The 17,648-nt window shown below is 54.3% G+C and overlaps 1 protein-coding gene across 2 annotated transcripts; it reads left to right on the top strand.

Moving 5' to 3' along the window:
• Positions 1–1,913: 1,913 nt before the first annotated feature.
• Positions 1,914–14,195, top strand: DMTN (dematin actin binding protein). 2 transcript variants are annotated; one of them, XM_079926606.1, is made up of 13 exons: positions 1,914–2,481; positions 3,186–3,341; positions 4,269–4,313; positions 4,653–4,752; positions 5,137–5,193; positions 5,448–5,600; positions 6,062–6,186; positions 6,808–6,913; positions 11,780–11,844; positions 12,011–12,059; positions 12,233–12,240; positions 12,771–12,851; positions 12,986–14,195. In XM_079926606.1, exons 1-13 carry the CDS (start codon positions 2,464–2,466, stop codon positions 13,097–13,099), a joined length of 1,077 nt encoding a protein of 358 aa, XP_079782732.1. In that variant the 5' UTR covers positions 1,914–2,463; the 3' UTR covers positions 13,100–14,195. The 2 variants fall into 2 exon arrangements, with proteins under 2 accessions (XP_079782732.1, XP_079782731.1); XM_079926605.1 differs by lacking the exons at positions 12,011–12,059; positions 12,233–12,240; positions 12,771–12,851; positions 12,986–14,195 and adding an exon at positions 2,719–2,793 and having other exon boundaries at positions 11,780–11,981.
• The last annotated feature ends 3,453 nt before the right edge of the window (positions 14,196–17,648 follow it).

Below are 17,648 nucleotides of genomic sequence, written 5' to 3'. Positions count from 1 at the left end.
GCTAGTCTATCCCCACAGTGAACCTGACACAGTACTACGGAGGCACTACGAAACATGCCAATGCTGAAGACATAGTCACTGTCACCTCCACGACTCTGGACAAGTTTTTAACCTCTCCGAGCCTCGGTTTTCCGCATCTGTAAAATAGGTCTACCTTATAGGATTGTTGTGGGGATGAAACAAAATAATCCTTGTAAAGTGCTTATCAAAGTACCCAGCATGAGCATTCAAAACATGATAGCTATTATTATTGTGGTAGAAATTAGCAGTCATTCTAGTTAGCGAGAAAACATGTCAGGCAACATAATCAAAGACTAAGTTATATGATTCTCTTTTTAAGTCCCACTGGAATTCAGAGAAGAGTTTGTCAATGCGGACTAGAATAACAGGGGAGGCCTCCAAGAGGAGGAGGGTTTAGCATGGCCCTTAAAGGATGGGTGGCATCTGGGAGATGAGAATAGCGCAAGAGCGTGCACAAAAGCAGGGCAGTGGGAATAAGGGCTGCTGGTGCAGCAAGTAGGTGGTGGAGACACAGCAGAAAAGCGGCCTGATACAAAGTAACAGGTGATAAAAGTGGGAGCACCGATGACCTCAAGTCTTTCATGACCTTCTGTGGCAGAGTGGCTACAGAAAGCCATCTAAGGTTATCAGTCCTCAGGGAGATAGAAATAATAAACGCTCTACGTAAAATCTATGTTTTAAACGCTTCACATGTTGTAACCTACCTAATAGTCAGAGCAACCCTATGACACAGATACTATTACCACCTTCCATTTTGTGGATGAGAACGTGAGGCACAAAGAGGGTAACTTGCCCAGGGTCACACAGCTTCTGAGTAGCAGAGTCTCCTCTCCCCAGGCATTCCCGTCCAGAGTCCATGCTCTTAACCACTACATTATTGCTGCCTCTTTCCTGTACGTTCTGTAGTCATCAGCTCTCTTCACTCTACGGCTTACTGCCAGCCGTTGGAAGACAGTTCCACTGCCACCATCACGTCAGAAACTCAGCCAGGTGTTCATTGAATGGTTATTTTTATTTATTTATATAAATTTATTTATTTTATTTATTTATTTTTGGCTGCGTTAGGTCTTCGTGGCTGCACGCTGGCTTTCTCTAGTTGTGGCGAGCGGGGGCTACTCTTCGTTGCGGTGCGCGGGCTTCTCATTGCTGTGGCTTCTCTTCTTGTGGAGCACGGGCTCTAGGTGCGCAGGCTACAGTAGTTGGGGCACACGGGCTTAGCTGCTCTGCGGCACGTGGGATCTTCCCGGACCAGGGCTCAAACCCGTGTCCCCTGCATTGGCAGATGGATTCTTAACCACTGTGCCACCAGGGAAGTCCCACTGAATGGTTATTATGTGTCTGGTCCAGGGGTGTGTGGGGAGGATGGGAGGGTTGCTAAGGGAGTTACTGAGGAAGGAGACCTGGGCTGTGGCCCCAGGGAACTCCTACTCTACTGCTGCAGACAGGACTCAACTTCTTAGGAACCAAGAGAGGGCAGTGCCAGCCTGGAGGCCTTCCTGCTGAACTGGGGGGCCCTGACTTGCAGCAAAGTAGCACTTCAGAGGGCAGCCTCAGCTCGAGGACTCCGAGATGGTGGGGAGCTGGGACGTGGCCTTGGCCCCCAAGGTGTTTTACCAGATGCCTGCAAGTGGGATTGCCTGCTGTACAGGGACAGGCACATGGGGGTGTGGCTCCCTCCAGCCGCCCCCTCCCTTCTCCACTGGGAGAGCGGCAGCCCCCAGCCAATGACCTGAGCGCTTCCCACCAAAACGCCTTCGCTCTGTCCTCCCCTCCCCCTATTAACGTCTCATAGTGTTACTAAGTCCCTCTGTGTTCAACCTTTCTGGGCTATGAGAGAGGTGTGGCACCGTGGACATAGACTGAGGGGAAGGAGGTCAAGGGCACCAACACAGCGCCAGGGAAAGGCCACGGCAGAGGCCGAGGCGAGTGAGAACCTGGGCCTGAAATTGACCCGCAGCCCCGGCAGGGCAGGTGTGAGGAAGCAGGGATGTGTAGGCTGCCCCGGGAACGGCTGAGCCCTGCCGTCATTTCCTTTCCAGCCAGAGAACAATGGCTCAAAAACTAGTGCAGCCGGTCCACCTTCCCGTCTCGCCGCGGGCCACATGCGATCTCCGGTCCCCGAGGCTGAGCGAACGGAAAGCCGGAGCCCCGCTCCCGGGAGACACGCGGGGCCAGAGGGGGCTGCCCTCGTCCCCGCCCTCTGAGATCGCGGGGCTCGACAGCCCCGGCTGGCACGTTCTCCCTCCCCTTCCAGGCCCTGCACTCGGCCAGCAGCCTGGAGAGTCACCGAGGAATGAGGACGCCACAGCCCGGGGGAGCACCCTTTCTGCTCTCGCGGCCCCGAGCGCGCAGCGCCCAGGAGCCGGATAGAGCCTGACGCCCTGTCGTCTCCCCTCGCGCACAGGGCTCTGCGAGTGATCCGGCCGGCCAGCTCCCTGCTGCATGGAACGGCTGCAGAAGGTGCGCGGGGCTACACCCACGCCGGGGCAGTGGGGTGCCGGGGGCACGCGGTGGGGGCCAGGCTCCCCGCGGAGGGTCAGGTCGGGAGTCGAGGATGCCACCTGGTGGTTGCCCGCGGCGCCGCACCCCGGGGCCCCAGAGGCCTAGAGAAGCCCTCCCCTGCCCCAGCCCCCTCCCTCCGGCCCGGCCCTGGCACCCACACACATTCCCACCCGCCCGCCTTCTCGCTCTCCCCAGCAACCACTTACCTCCCCTGGGAGCGTCAGCTCCTCCCGAGGCTCCAGTGTTCCGGGCTCTCCCTCCAGCATCGTGGTGAGTACCTCTTGGCCACCAGCACCCTCAGGCTGGGAGGAGGGAGGGGTGGGGCGCACGCCGGCCGCCGGGCAGCTTCACTCAAATGATGATGGTCCTGCCAGGGCTGGCAGGCAGAGAGAACCCCAGACCCAGAGAAGGTTCTGCACACCCCCTCCTGCTGGTCTGGTACTGTCTCGTTGTACCCAAAGGGCTAGGTGAAGGACTATCATTGTTTTAAGGTGACACTCTAAACCTTTTAAATGACAATAATAGAAATATTAACTTACAGGAGCTGACATCTAAAACGGCCGCCCATCTTCTTCCTAATAAATTGCAGGTCTGGCTTGTAGGGCCAGTATTCTAAGGGAGGCTTTTGACACCTCTGTTCCATGTGTACCATTTCCCTTCAGGCCAAGATGGACAATCAAGTGATGGGCTACAAGGACTTGGCTGCCATCCCCAAGGACAAGGCCATCCTGGACATCGAGAGGCCTGACCTCATGATCTACGAGCCCCACTTTACCTATTCTCTGCTGGAACACGTGGAGCTGCCCAGAAGCCGGGAGGTAAAGGGTGGGAGGTTCCTCTTGGACAGGACTTGGGGGAAGGGCTCACCCAGCCACACTGGGTGGGAGGCAGAATCCCTCTCATGCTTTCTTTCCTGGAGGCCAGACTTCAAAACAAGAAGGGGACCTGTGCACAGGAATCACCAGTCAGTTGGTGACCTGGGATTTTGTGCAGAGCAGGCAGAGATGGGCTGGCGGCTGGAGGCTAGCTCCAGGGGGGGCGCAGGGGAGGCCGTGTTTGAATGGTAGCAGCACAGAGCGGGGTCATGTAGGAATGGGGTGGGACTGGGCGGAAAATGAGCAAATTTGTGGAAAGCGCTCAGGAACACTGAGCTCGGAGGCCGGAAGTCCTAGCTGAGTGTGACCTGTGTGACGGTGTGGTCTCAGTTTCCCTTCCTATAAAATAGAGGTGAGACTTTGACCCGTCCACCTCACCAGGGAGTCAAATGCATGAGATACCGGAGGACAGGTACTTTGTACACTGTGTTGGAGAAAGGGGCAGTGTCATGGCTGAGCAGACAGACGGGGCCAGGCTGTGGGGAGACTTAAATGACTGACAAGGGGCCCGGACTCCATCCTGGATGCTGTGGGTCTTGTCCCTTCCCCCTGTTGCTCATTGGCTCTGAGGTCAGAGCCAGAGCCCCTCCAGCTGGCCCTCAGAGCACATGCACACTGCTCCAAGATCCTCGACTTCTTCTGCTTCTTCGTGGGTCCTAGGGAAAGACGTAGGACCCTGTCTAGGGAGAGAGAGGACGGAGGGCCAGCCCTGGGAGCTGGCAAGGACGAAGAGAGAAGAGGTGGCCCAGAAATTGGCTGGGCAATTGCAGAGTTGAGTGTGTGGGGGGGTGAAGTGACCCACCTGGGGTCCTAGGGACAAGGGTTTAATCCCACCCTTGTGGCTCTGACCAGCCTCCTCTCCATTCACAGCGCTCGCTGTCACCCAAATCCACATCCCCCCCACCATCCCCAGAGGTGAGTCTGCCCCGCACCTGACACTTGCCCAGCCCTGCTCTGACCGGGCTCAACCCCCTTCCCCACACACGTCCAGACTGGGCTTGGCAGAGCCTAGGGGGTGATGGAATCAGTGGACCTTGTCCTGTCACTGGCCAGCTCTGGGTCCATCTACGTCTGACCCAGGATCTCTTTTAATCCTTTCTCCTGGGTCAGGCAGCATCAGCAGGTCGAGTCCTTGGATAGCCTTCCTCTGCCCTGGGGTTGGGGGTGTGTGTGCTAGGGTGGGAGGATGGAGATGGTGGAGGGGGCGGGGTGGGGGACCTGGGAGCTGCAGTGAACCGTACTTCTGCTCTGCAGGTGTGGGCGGAGAGCCGGTCCCCTGGAACCCTCTCTCAGGCTTCAGCCCCAAGAACCACTGGCACGCCCCGGACCAGCCTGCCCCATTTCCACCATCCTGGTAGGTTTTGGTGTCAGCATGGCGGCATCCTTGCCCTAGGTCCTCTTTTCTTCCTTCAGGAACCCAAGCCCCTTACTCTTAGTCCCCCACTCTCTGGAATACATGCACACCACAGAACTGGCCAGACCCCCAGATGCCGGACCCCAGGCAGAGCTCCCAGAGGTGGTGGGCCCTGCTGCATCCTCCCTCCCACCCAAACAGAGAAGTGCAAAAATCCCAACCCCTGAGGGGTAATTTCAGGATCTCTGGTTCTGTCTTGACTCTCGGCAGGAGCCCCTGAGTTTCCTGCCTTCTCCCAATCCATGTCTCCATTCCCTCCTCTGACCCAGCCTCCCCGCCATCCTCATAGCCTCCTTCTCATCCATTCTTGCTCCCTCTCCACAGAGACCACCCGCCCAGATTCCAACATCTACAAGAAGCCACCCATCTACAAGCAGAGAGGTGAGGGTTCCCCTGACCGACCAGAGCCCCCTTTTCGCCACGTGCCGGGAGGCTGTCCTGAGGGTGGGGGGGTGATGGGAAAACAGATGTTCATAACAGCATGTACACTGCCCTGTGCTCTTCCTTGTGCATTGCTTTTACACCCAGGAGCTCACAGGTGTGAAGAGGGAGAGAGGAGGGAGTGGGGGGCTAAGGTGGGAGGTGGCCTCCGGGGGGGAGGGTGTGCCCGGGCTGACCTTGACCTCCCCCCGCAGAGTCCACAGGAGGCAGCCCTCAGAGCAAGCACCTCATTGAAGACCTCATCATCGAGTCGTCCAAGTTCCCTGCAGCGCAGCCTCCCGACCCCAACCAGCCAGCCAAGATCGAAACAGACTACTGGCCATGCCCCCCGTCGCTGGCCGTTGTGGGTAGGCGAGAGAGGCCCTGCCGAAGCCCCAGGAACCCCCCACCCCCCGACCTGCATGAACCCTCCAGGCTCCTGCTTCCCCCGTCCCCTGCAACCCCATCGCTCTTGGCGTAAGCGGCCCTGCTTGTTAGTCATTTAACCGCTTTCCGTTCATTTCTTTGGCCGCTCAACAGACATTTGTCGAATTTCTACTGTGTCCCAGGCTCTGTGATGGGAGCTCTGGAAAGAGAAAGAGGAATGAGATGAGGTCTTGGCCCCCAATCGCTTTCAGTCGTGTGGGCGTGTGTTGCCCACCCAGCTTCACCGCGAGGCTAGAAAACGTTGCTTTTATTTTATAATAATAATCTGCGGTGTTCCCTTCAAGGTCGCAGCCCCGGGACATGCACAAAGCAGCCCCTGACAGATGCTCGTTGAGCGCGCGGTTGATTGACTGATGTGCCCGCTTTGGTCCGTATTTCCCAGAGACAGAGTGGAGGAAGCGGAAGGCGTCGAGGAGGGGGGCAGAGGAGGAGGAGGAGGACGACGACGATGACTCCGGGGAGGAGATGAAGGCTCTCAGGGAGCGTCAGAGAGAGGAACTCAGTAAGGTAGCATCGCGCTGCCCCACCCGCATCCCTGGGCCACCCTGGGGATAGAAGTTCCATTCTGATCTAAATGGGTACATGTCTGAAGAGCGTCCTGGTGAGAACATGTGAGGAATTCCCTTTCTTTGCCGGGATGTCAGGCTGCCGCTTTTGAAGGGACACTAGGATTGCATGTTGCTTTAGGGGGACACCGCTTACTGTTAGGGCCAAAAGCACAGAAAGGGGTGGTCCCGCCAGTGCCAAGCTTCAGCAGGCGGAGTAGTTCATGGGACGAGGAGAAAGGAGAGAGTAGGCTGCTGGCCTCCAGGGGAGGAGAGATGGTGTAGAGAGTCACGGAAAGGCCACTGATGGTGGCATGGGCCTGTGCTCTGGGCCTTGTGACCTGGTTTGCAGAAGCCCCTGGGGCAGAGTTACACTGAGCGGCTCTGACTCCTTGCTCTCGAGGGTGGCCAGACCCAATGTGGCCGAGCTTCTGGCCAGGACAGGCTCCATGGGCTCCAGGCACCACACAGCCCCTCAGGAACTCTGTCCCCACTTCTGCCTGGGATGGACCCAACTCTGAACCTTTTGGGGATGAGAAACAGGTATCGACGCCTTGGATCCATCTTCCTTTCTCCTTGCCAGGTTACTTCTAACTTGGGAAAGATGATCTTGAAGGAAGAGATGGAAAAGTCACTGCCTATCCGACGGAAAACCCGCTCTCTGCCTGACCGGACACCCTTCCATACCTGTGAGTGTCACCAAGGGGGCTCAGAATCACCTGGCCAGACCCTGAGGCCAGAATCAAGTAGTCTGCTGAGTCTGTCTGTCACACGCCCAGCGCTGTGCTACTGTGGGTATAAGAGACATAGAAGTTTCGGTTGCTGGCTCAAGGCTCTGGCGCTCTCCTTAGGGCAAGAGTACCAGTCATGGAACAAGATGAGATGACAAAGGATGGCATCAGCTAAAGCAGAATTAGCACATTTTGTTTAATTCGACAAACATTTATTGGGTGTCTACCATGTTCTTGGCCCTGAGGATATAAAGAGTAAAACACTATAGTGCTGCCTTCCAGTAGCTTCTGGTCACGGGGAAAGTGACGTGAAAACTGGGGTGTCAGTGCAGCATAGCAGGTGAGAGGTACACTTCAAGTGCTTTGAGAGGACGCTGATAGGGCCTGGGTCCCAGAGTTGGAGTCTTGAAGGACAAGACAAAGTGAGTGGGGGAGAAGGGCAGCACAGACCCCAGGGACAGTGTGGGAGCAAAGGCCAGGAGCAGCAAACATCCAGCCAGCAGAGAGGACCTCCAGGAGCCTGGAATTACAGCGCACAGAGCGTGCTCTGCGGTGGCTGGGGCTTTGGTGCCGTGCTGCACATCACTGAGGCTAACCTGGGTTTCCTTCGAGCATGATGGCTGGAGAGGAGGGGGGCAGATCTGAGAAGCCCAAACTGGAAGCTACAAGTCCCTTAAGAGCCTGGCCTCGGAAGCCACAGGGCATCCTTCTACTGCCTTCTGACGGTCAGAGCAGCTCCCAGGCTGCCCAGACACAAGGGAGAGGAAAGAGATTCTGCTTCCTGCTGAGAGGAACCACCCAAGGGCACACAGGCTGGGAGATAATGTTGCGGGCCATCTTCAGAGGCAGTCTACCACACTTTCCAATCATCTGGGTAAGGGCTAAAAATATACATAGGTCCAGAGAAGACGGAATGGGTTTGAGAACTATACAGGCACAGTCTGTATAGAAATTGCCCCGGAATTACAATTTTTCATCTTTACGATGGTGCGAAAGCAATAAGCATTCAGTAGAAACTGTATGTCCAGTTTTGAATTTTGACCTTTTCCCAGGCTAGTGATGTGCGGTATGATGCTCTCTTGGCTTTTTTTTTTCTTTTTTTTCTTCTTTTTTTTTTTGGCCGCACCGTGCGGCATGCAGGATCTTAGTTCCCTGACCAGGGATTGAACACGCGCCCCCTGCAGTGAAAGCTCAGAGTCTTAACCACGGGACAGCCAGGGAAGTGCCACGATGCTCTCTTGAGATGCTGGGCAGCGGCAGCGAGCCTCAGCTCCCCGCCAGCCACATCATCACGACGGGAAACAGCCCATACACTTACAACCATTCTGTACCCAGACCACCATTCTGTTATCCACTTTCAGCACAGTATGCAGTAAATTACATGAGAGGTTCAACACTGCATTGTAAAATAGGCTTTGCCCAGCTGTAGGCTCATGGAAGTGTCCCGAGCACGTTTAAGGTAGGCTGGGCTGAGCTCTGATGTTCAGTAGGTTTGGTGTATTAAATGCATTTTTTTTTTTTTTTTTTTTTTTTTTTTTTTGCGGTACGCGGGCCTCTCACTGTCGTGTCCTCTCCCATCGCGGAGCACAGCCTCCGGACGCGCAGGCTCAGCGGCCATGGCTCACGGGCCCAGCCGCTCCGCGGCATGTGGGATCTTCCCGGACCGGGACACGAACCCATGTCCCCTAGCATCGGCAGGCGGACTCTCAGCCACTGCACCACCAGGGAAGCCCTAAATGCATTTTTGACTTAACGATGGGCTTATCGGGGCGTGACCCCATCGTAGGTCGAGGAAGATCTGTAGAGGAGATGGAATCAATTGGACTTAGTGGCTGATTGAATATGGGTGGTGAAGGAGAGACGAGTTGGGGTTTTTGTCTTGGGTGCTGGGTGATGACAGACCTGGGGCTGAGATCATGAAAGAGGCAGGTTTCGGGGGAAAGCTGAAGAAACTGTTTTGGGATGTGTTGCGTTTTAAGTGCATGTAGGTGGGAGCTGAGTTTGACTGAGTTGCAAGCTTGAGGCGCAAGTCAGGGTTCGAGCAGAATCTTCAGCTTATAAATGGTAGTGGGACCATGAGAGAAAATCCAGTTGTGTAGAAAAAGGGGAGGGAAGGGCAGGGTGCCGAGGGCTGTTCCTTGGAGAGCACTCACACTACAGTCCCCTTGGAAGGTTGGCTGGGAGGAGGTCAGAAGGGAGACCCAGCCTCAGGATGCAGGAGGCTGGCCTTGAAAGGGTCGGGGACTTGCTTTGGGAGCAGGCCACATCAGAAGCTGAGGTTCGGGACTTCCCTGGTGGTCCAGTGGTTAAGAATCCAAGCTCCAACCTGAACAATTTCAGAAGTTCGGACAGGCATGTCCTTCAGACGTAAGGGTAACATTGAAATTAACGGTCACTTTCAAACATAAAAAGGCAATCTAGAAATCATTAGGAGTGAACATCTTATACACTTTAGGGACTTCCCTGACGGTCCAGTAGTTAAGACTCTGCGCTTCCAATGCAGAGGGCACGGGTTCGATCCCCGGTCGGGGAGAACTAAGATCCTGCATGCTGCGTGGCTAGGCCAAAAAAAAAAAGAGAGAGAAGTTGACGTCGTCTGCTGAGCACACGGAGGGTGAGGCTTGGTGAGAACGGTGAAGGTTCGGAACAGCTTCTGCTGGGAAAGGGAACTGATGAGAGGCTGTAGGGGCTCTAGTGATGCTAAGGTACACGTTGTGGGCTTCATCTCCATAACCTGTGGGCAAAAGGGGAGCCCTGGGCTGATGCAGGGTTAGAGTTTGGGTGCTGCTGAGTGTGGGTGAAAGTGGTTATGTACCCACCTATGGGTCAAAGGTCAGGGGGAAGTGGGGGATCAAGACACTGGAGGTTCCCCATGATATTGACCGGCAGATGTGCCAGGAATGTGGCTGAGGGAAAGCTGCGAACAAAAAAGGGCGCTGTGTTGGCTTCCCTGGTGGCGCAGTGGTTGAGAGTCCGCCTGCCGATGCAGGGGACGTGGGTTCGTGCCCCGGTCCGGGAAGATCCCACATGCCGCGGAGCGGCTGGGCCCGTGAGCCACGCCCGCTGAGCCTGCGCGTCCGGAGCCTGTGCTCTGCAACAGGAGAGGCCACAACAGTGAGAGGCCCTATTACCGTAAAAAAAAAAAAAAAAAAAGGGCGCTGTGCCCGCAAAGTGTGATATCCAGGCTTCAGTGTCAAAGCGAAGCGGTTGTGGACGACAAGATCCAGGGGCTGGCCACCGGAAGGGGTTGCATGCTGTAGAGTGGAGGTGAAAGCCACTGGCCTAGGGGACTCAAGGAACCGTTAAGGCTCGTATATGGCTGGGACATCCATAGGGTCATTGAAATGATATTTCACCAGGATGATATTTCATTGTGGGTGGGAAGAGCTTCTAATAGGTCTTTTTAGAGAATGTGGAATAAACAGTTAAGGCCCGAAGAAGGAGGCAGAGAGAGAGAGATGCCCCGAAGGTTGGATTCAGTCTTCATGCTCCACCAGGATTTGCTAGTTAGGCAAAATGAGCTCTTTAATGTGCATTTGGCCTTGCAAAGTTGAGTAGCGAAATGTCTGCCTCAGTGTCACTGTTGGCATCCTTGAACTCGTATGGGATCAACGGTCGTATGATTGCGTAGGTTACTCTCATAGCTGATCAACCTGAACAATTTCAGAATTACGGACAGGCGTGTCATTCTGACTTAAGGGTAACGTTGAAATTAACGGTCACTTTCAAACGTAAATAAGCAGTCTAGAAGTCATTAGAGTGAAAATCTTACACACTTTAGGGACTTCCCTCGCGGTCCAGTAGTGAAGACTCCGTGCTTCCAATGCAGGGGGCACGGGTTCAATTCCTGGTTGGGGATGCCATGCAGCATGGCCAAAAATTTTTCAAAAAAACAATCTTATCAGTCAGTTGAGGGAGAAGTGTGTACTTATCACAAAAGAGAAGCGCTTCAACAATGAGGGCCGTGAAAGTAGACAATTCTCTACACAAAAATAAGAAGCATTAAGGAAAAAAAAACCACGAGGGTCCCCAAAACACATTTTGTTCTCACCAAACTTCCAAATAACATATTTTATTAAAACGTTTGAAGAAAACAATTCTTCCTTATACTTTGGATTCTGTCCAGGCTAAACCTTCACACACAAAAATGCTGGTCAAAACTAGCAATTTCTAGTCATTGGAGATGCAGGAATTTTGAGATTAGTGCAAACTAAGAATCCTTCTAGGAAAACCTGTTACCGAAAACCAATTTTCTTGAATTATAATCTGCAGTGCTTGAAAGCTTAGTGATATTATTGGACGTCGAGTTGAAAGTGACATCCGGTCATGCGAATGTCAAGTCCAGCGACTGCAGTACCATCTAGCAGCTGAAGGTGCTGGGAAAACTGCAGCTTCTGTTTTATAACATCAAGCATTTGAAATTTGATTACCAACATTGCTAAACATAAAATTGTAATAATTCGATTGTTTCGACTAAATTTTAGATTTATTTTCATATTCCAGAGGTTCATTTTATGATGGTAAGCCTCCTCATCTGACTATCACTGGCTGACTATCAATTTGAACACTCGGACATTTGGCCCAAATGTCTATTTTGTGCACGTCTGTTAGAGAGAGGGGAGGCATTAGGGATAGTTCAGAGCTGCCAGCACAATGTCACCTGCTGAAGGTTACGGGCAGGAGCTGGAAGCCAACAGAGGCCCACCGGCTTCCCCCAAGTCCCCCCTCCACTGCCCTGCTCCTGGCAGGGAAGGCCAGGGAATGACCCTCCGGAATGACTGGCAGGCCAAAGGGTCTGAGACAGGGCCTCCTACTCTCTTCCAGCCTTGCACGTGGGAACATCGAAGTCTTCTTCCCTCCCCGCCTACGGCAGGACCACCCTGAGCCGGGTAAGGTCCCAGGACGGAGGTCACAGGCCTCGTGAGAAGAGTGTGCGTGTGGGGCCCGTGAGGGACTGAGCTACGTGGGCACCCGGGGGGGTGGCCAGACCCTTACAGTGAAGGGAGACGATGTGGAACGCTCCAGCTTCCTCTGATTCCTTCGTGTCCTTTCCAGCTTCAGTCCACAGACTTCAGCCCATCCGGGAGTGAGACCGAAAGCCCAGGTGAGAGGCAGGGCCGACCTGATGCTGGGAAAGGGGCTCAAGAGGCCCCTGGAGCAGCCCGTGTCTGCGATGTGGGCAGGGCTCTGGCTGGAGGTCGGGGAGGCTGAGCTGGCGGGTTTGGAAGCCTGCTGACCTCAGAGCTGCCTCTGAACAATGGCTCTTCTCTCCCACAGGCCTGCAGGTGAGTGCCTTCTGGAGGGAGACACGTGGAGCGCGGAAGCCACGGACGGAAGGGGGACTGTCAGCGTTGGGGGAGGGGTGCGGGGCTACGGAGCCACCTGGTGAGGACATAAGAAGCCTAGGGTAAGGCTGGGGAGGCCTCCCTGCCCCACTCTGGCTCACTGCGGCTTTGGTCTCCCCAGAACGGAGAGGGCCAGAGGGGGAGGATGGACCGGGGGATCTCCCTTCCCTGTGTGCTGGAGCAGAAGGTGAGGGGCAGGGGCAGAGGCAGGGGATGGTGGGCAGGGGACAGAACCGTCTCTATCGGGGGCTGGCCAGCTTGGGGAGAAGCCAGGGAAGTGAATGCACTGAGGGGTCCTCCTGGCTGATGATGGGAGGGGCAGCACGGAAGTTGGGGGAGTTGGATGGCAAGATGGCATGAGCCCCCATGGCCCCTGCAGGCTGATAAGGGGGCCTGGGGAATGGAGGGGGTTATGCTGACAGGGACCTCGAAGAGCCTGATACTTACTGCCCGCCTCCCCTCCCCGCCAGATCTATCCTTACGAAATGCTGGTGGTGACCAACAGGGGGCGAACCAAGTTGCCTCCAGGTGTGGATAGGATGAGGCTTGAGGTACGCAGGGAGAATGTGCTGGGCGGGTGAGGGGCTACTGACGGGGCAGCGTCCCCTGCCCGGTGTGGGGGAAGGTGGCCCAGCCCCACCCTGTGCCTCCTGTCCCTTCACTGCCGCTGTGTGTCCCCCTGCAGAGGCACCTGTCAGCAGAGGACTTCTCAAGGGTCTTTTCTATGTCTCCCGAAGAGTTTGGCAAGCTGGCTCTGTGGAAGCGAAACGAACTCAAGAAAAAGGCCTCTCTCTTCTGATGGCCCCCACCTGCTCTGTGACTGACCCTCACCCTTGCTGCTTCAGGGCTCTGGAGCTGGGGTCACTAGACCCCAAAGCATCATCTCTGGGGGGAGCAGGGTGGTGGGGCAGAGGTGGGGTTGGCTCCGTTGCCGAGGTCGAGGGAGAGCGAGGCCTCTGCAGTGCTGGGGCTTGGGGACGTGGACCTCCTTCCCCATGATGAGCTAGGGGTGGGGGCCCCTTCTCTCATCCCTGGTCCTCGCTGCACAGGGCAAACCCAGCGTGCACTCCAGCACACGCAGAGATAGTGTCTGCACCCTCTCCCTGCCCCCACCCCCGTGTGAAGGTCCCCAGAAGAGAGTGACGAGATACGAACATGACACTTAATGGTCAGGCCTGTCTGCTGTCCCGACCAATGGGTGGGAAGAACCCTCGGGCCTGGTAGGAGGCACGTGAGGGTGGGAAGCAGCCACGCAGGCAGAGAGCGCCCAGGACCCTGTGCACCCAAGCACTCCTCCGCAGCTCACCTGGGACGGGTTCCCCTGCACCTGGGCCTCCCGCCGCTCAGCCTCCAGCAGGGAGGCCACCCAGCCCTCTAGCTCACCCTGTCCTCTCCTTGTGACCCCCAAGCTTCAAAGCCTCTTGCTCCAGCCCTGAGGCTTCCCTAGAAGCCTCGGCTTAGAGTGGAGATGTCGCCTATACAGACCCCCAGCCCAACATCAGCCTTCAGGCTGAGTCGGCTAGAATGCTACCTTCTAGCATCCAGGGCCCGGGCAGAGCCCAGGCCTTTGGGCTCCCCTGGACGGGATGAGGAGCCAGGCTGAGAGTCCTGGCTACCAGGTCCCACCCACACCCCTGCATCCCCCACCATGCTCTCTAAAGAATGTAATTTATTGGGGCACCCCCCAGCTGCTTTCCTCACCTAACTCTCTGCCCTACCTTAATCACGCTCCCAGCTTTTCTTCTCTCCAAATACACGTGTATATAATTATATATATATATTTTGGCCGGGGTCTGGGTTTTGTTCCTGCCCAGACCCCGACATCCCTTTCCGCCGTGTGTGTGTGATGATGCTGGGGGAGGGGCACTCTGCTTGGAATTAAAAGGTTGCATCGGGGCCCCAAATCTACTTGTTCTTTATGAGCCACCAGATCTGAGCGAGAGGGACAGGTGATGCCAGGCTGAGAAAAGCCACGGAGCGAGGGTTCAAATGGCGGGGTACACGGAGCTGGAGGAGAGAGGGCGATGGCATACCTCCTACCCTCCCCCATCCCTGGGCCAGAGAAGCGGGGGGCAGTCTAGCAGGTCCTGTCTGCCTCCTCTCCTTCAGGGGCTGTGCAATGGTGACATGGATGAGGGGACAGAAACTCACACTCTGGAGCATGAATATAGAGCCAGCTGGGAGAAAAGGCTCTGCCCTTCACTGGGCCCCTAAATGCACCCCCTTGGCGGTCAAGCTCATCAGCAGCTGACGTGGTTGTACCCCTCCAGGTCTATGATACTCACAGTTCAATAGGGAGGCCAAACACCCAGTAAAGGTCAACTGTGTAGGAGTGGGCAGTGAGCTGATTGTCGAGGGTCAGGCGGGGAAAACTAAGGGGTGGAGAAATGATGGGGGAAATCCAGCAGGAGCAAGGGTCAAGTGGAGGCCAAGGGAGCAGGAGTAGCTTGGTCCTGGATGACTTGGCAGGACCGCCCAGGGGCAGTAGACATGGAACGGGCCTGCTGCAGTGGGTGGACGGGGTGAAGACGGGACTGGAAGATCAGAAGGACTTTGGGTGTGAGGGCCGGCGGGGATGGGGCCGGCTCACCTGCGGGGAACAGAACCTGGGTTTGGGCACCTGAAGAGGTACGCAGTCCAGAGGACCCGGTGAGTTGGAGGGGGCCCTGCGTGTGAACCCAAGACTGGACCTGGCACCTGAATCAACTCTCCTGCCCTTGGAGGAGTTTCTAGCCCCTTTGGCTGAAACAAAAGCAAAGTGGATAAGAACTGCTCAAGTGTGAATGATTAAACTGTAGGAGTTCTGCTACATGCACAACATTGATCGTCTTAACAAACTTGCGAGGTCAACGGCACAGGTGGTTTTCATCCTTCTCGAGAATGAGAAAACTGTGGAAGAGAGACATTTCACAAGCCTGAAGCTACAAGCAACTGATGATTGCAGACTGGAAACACACATCCCAGTTTCTTCACTGCTAACCTGGGTCATTCCCAGTACAGACACAGTTGCCTCTGCAGGGGCAGCAAAAAGAGGAATGGTACCCACACACACGTACCCAGGATTAGGTGTTCAGCAAAAGTTTGGAAGGCTTATCCCGTTCTGGCATGAGGGAAACGGGTGACGAGGCCAGCACCCCCCTGTCCACGGAGCTCCCAAGCTCTTGAGCACCAAGGGGTGTGAGGAGTGTTTGATCACAGTGCACTGGGAAATGTTTGTGGTGCGAGCAGACTGGACTCGAAGTCCTAAAGGATCTGAAGTTCCTGAGAATTTAGAGCGGCGCAAAGTGGAGGTCTGTCCTAAAATAAAACCTTGGTGATTATTTAGTCCATTGGTTTCCAAACCTTTTTAGTAGTCAAATCTTTTTAAAAATTAGATCTTACTATGAGCAATTAGAATACATTTATAAATTTATTTATTTATTTTTTTGGCCATGCCACGTGGCATGCGGGATCTTAGTTCCCTGACCAGGGATAGAACCTGTGGCCCTTGCAGTGGAGGCACGGATTCCTAACCACTGGACCGCCGGGGAATTCCCTGTAAGTTGAAATGTTAATTATTAATGAAATCAATCAATGAGAACAAGGAAGCTATTTGACGGATATAACAACTTTAAGTCAAGCGTTGTATATGACAGCCGCCCTTTCACCAAGCACAGGATCTAATTTATTCTTGTATTTGGTTGCACAGTAGGAGAGAATTCTGATTCACACAGATAAGTAGTTACAAAGTTGCGGTGGTTTAAAAATGCATGCAAATGTGAACGGTCACATTCCTCACGTTGTTGAGCGGCAGCAGCTAAGCCCCATCTCTTTGAATCTGGGCTTAGTGCCTTGCTCTTTCAAACTGTTTATTCTGCAACAGCCTTCTACCTTCATTTACGCTGACAGGAGGGAAGGGTTTATTCAAACATCTTCCCAATGAGCTAACCTGGCAGCAGAATTTAAATACATCGGTGGGCTCTATCATATATACAAGTATGTCCACTGACTTTTATTAGAGCTTTTGAAATAAAATTTTAAAAGTTAAACCAAATAAAAGGTTATAAATTTCTTATACACTTCCCCTATATTCTACAGTTCCTTGAAATATCTTGAAGGAAAACAAGTAGATTTAATCCATCCAGCCTGCTTCCTTTACCTATGAGGAAGAAGACCCAGAGAAGAACAGTGTTGGACTGACTCCAGATTGCTTTTTTTTTAATTAAAAAAAATTTTCTGGCCACGCCATGCAGCATGCGGGATATTAGTTCCCCGACCAGGGATCGAACCACTGGACCACAAGGGAAGTCCCCTAGATTGCTTCTTGATACACAAAATAGGCTTGTTTCTTCCCTTTGTTCTTATACTTTTTGGCCTAAAAGCCTCCTCTCATTTCCCGTAGGCTCCTCACCCGGGACCAATTGTAGACGAGCTGTTTGAAACATCTATTTTCCCTAAGCAGCTGCCAGTGAACTGAGATCCAAATACTAGCTCAGCCGAACCCTGGCCTCCCCGTGACTCGGTCTGGACTGCAGGCTCCACTCCACAGCACATGGCCAACTCTGGGCAGGCGTTGCCTCCTGCGCCTTAGTCCTACTGGTGAAAGGGGCCCCAAAGGCAGAGCCAGTGCAGTGAAACCCTAGTACCCCACAGCTCCAGGTCCTCAGATCTGTGACAGGGGCTACCCACCTTCCCTCGTGGGACCCCTGGTGCCTCACCCTCTCATCAGATGGTGTCAGGGCTCAGCAGGAACACATTTTGAACAGATGTCAGCCCTATCCTCAGGAAGAATCTCTTTCCATTCCTGGGGTGTAGAGGTGGGAGATGGGAGCAGGGAGATGGGGAATGGGCTTTGAACTGGCAGAGCTGGCTGCTAGAAAGCCCCCTCCCTAAGGTCCCAGCTTTTGACATTCCTGGGAACCCTGCTCTGGCTGAGGGTTCTGCCTGTTTAACTCTTGGGTGTAACTTTCCCAGTGTGTCCCCGACACCGGAGACCCACCTTCTGTTTCTCTCCTTGGTGCATCTAGAAGGGCAAAACGAGGCCAGTGTGACTTCCTCTGCAGGACCTCTGGACCAGCACTGTATCCACTTAAATTAACAAGCAACCGGTGAAATAATTTTTATAATATATTTGGTTAACTCGATTTATCTAATAGATTACGTTTCAACTTGTAATCAACATAAAACATCATTAGTGACTATTTTACATTCTTTCCTTTGTCTGACATGTCTTCAGCACATGTTAATTAGGACTAGCCCGTTTCAGCTCCATAGCCACGAGTGGCCAGTGGCTACTGTGCTGGACAGGGGTGGGGGAAAGAAGTCACGCCGGCCCCGTTTTGCCCTTCTAGACGTATCAAGGAAAGAAA

This window comes from Stenella coeruleoalba (genome assembly GCF_951394435.1).
Source record: "Stenella coeruleoalba genome assembly, chromosome: 7".
NCBI lineage: Eukaryota > Metazoa > Chordata > Mammalia > Artiodactyla > Delphinidae > Stenella > Stenella coeruleoalba.
Note: the sequence above shows the minus strand (reverse complement) of the source record. Positions and strands in the feature narration are given on the sequence as shown.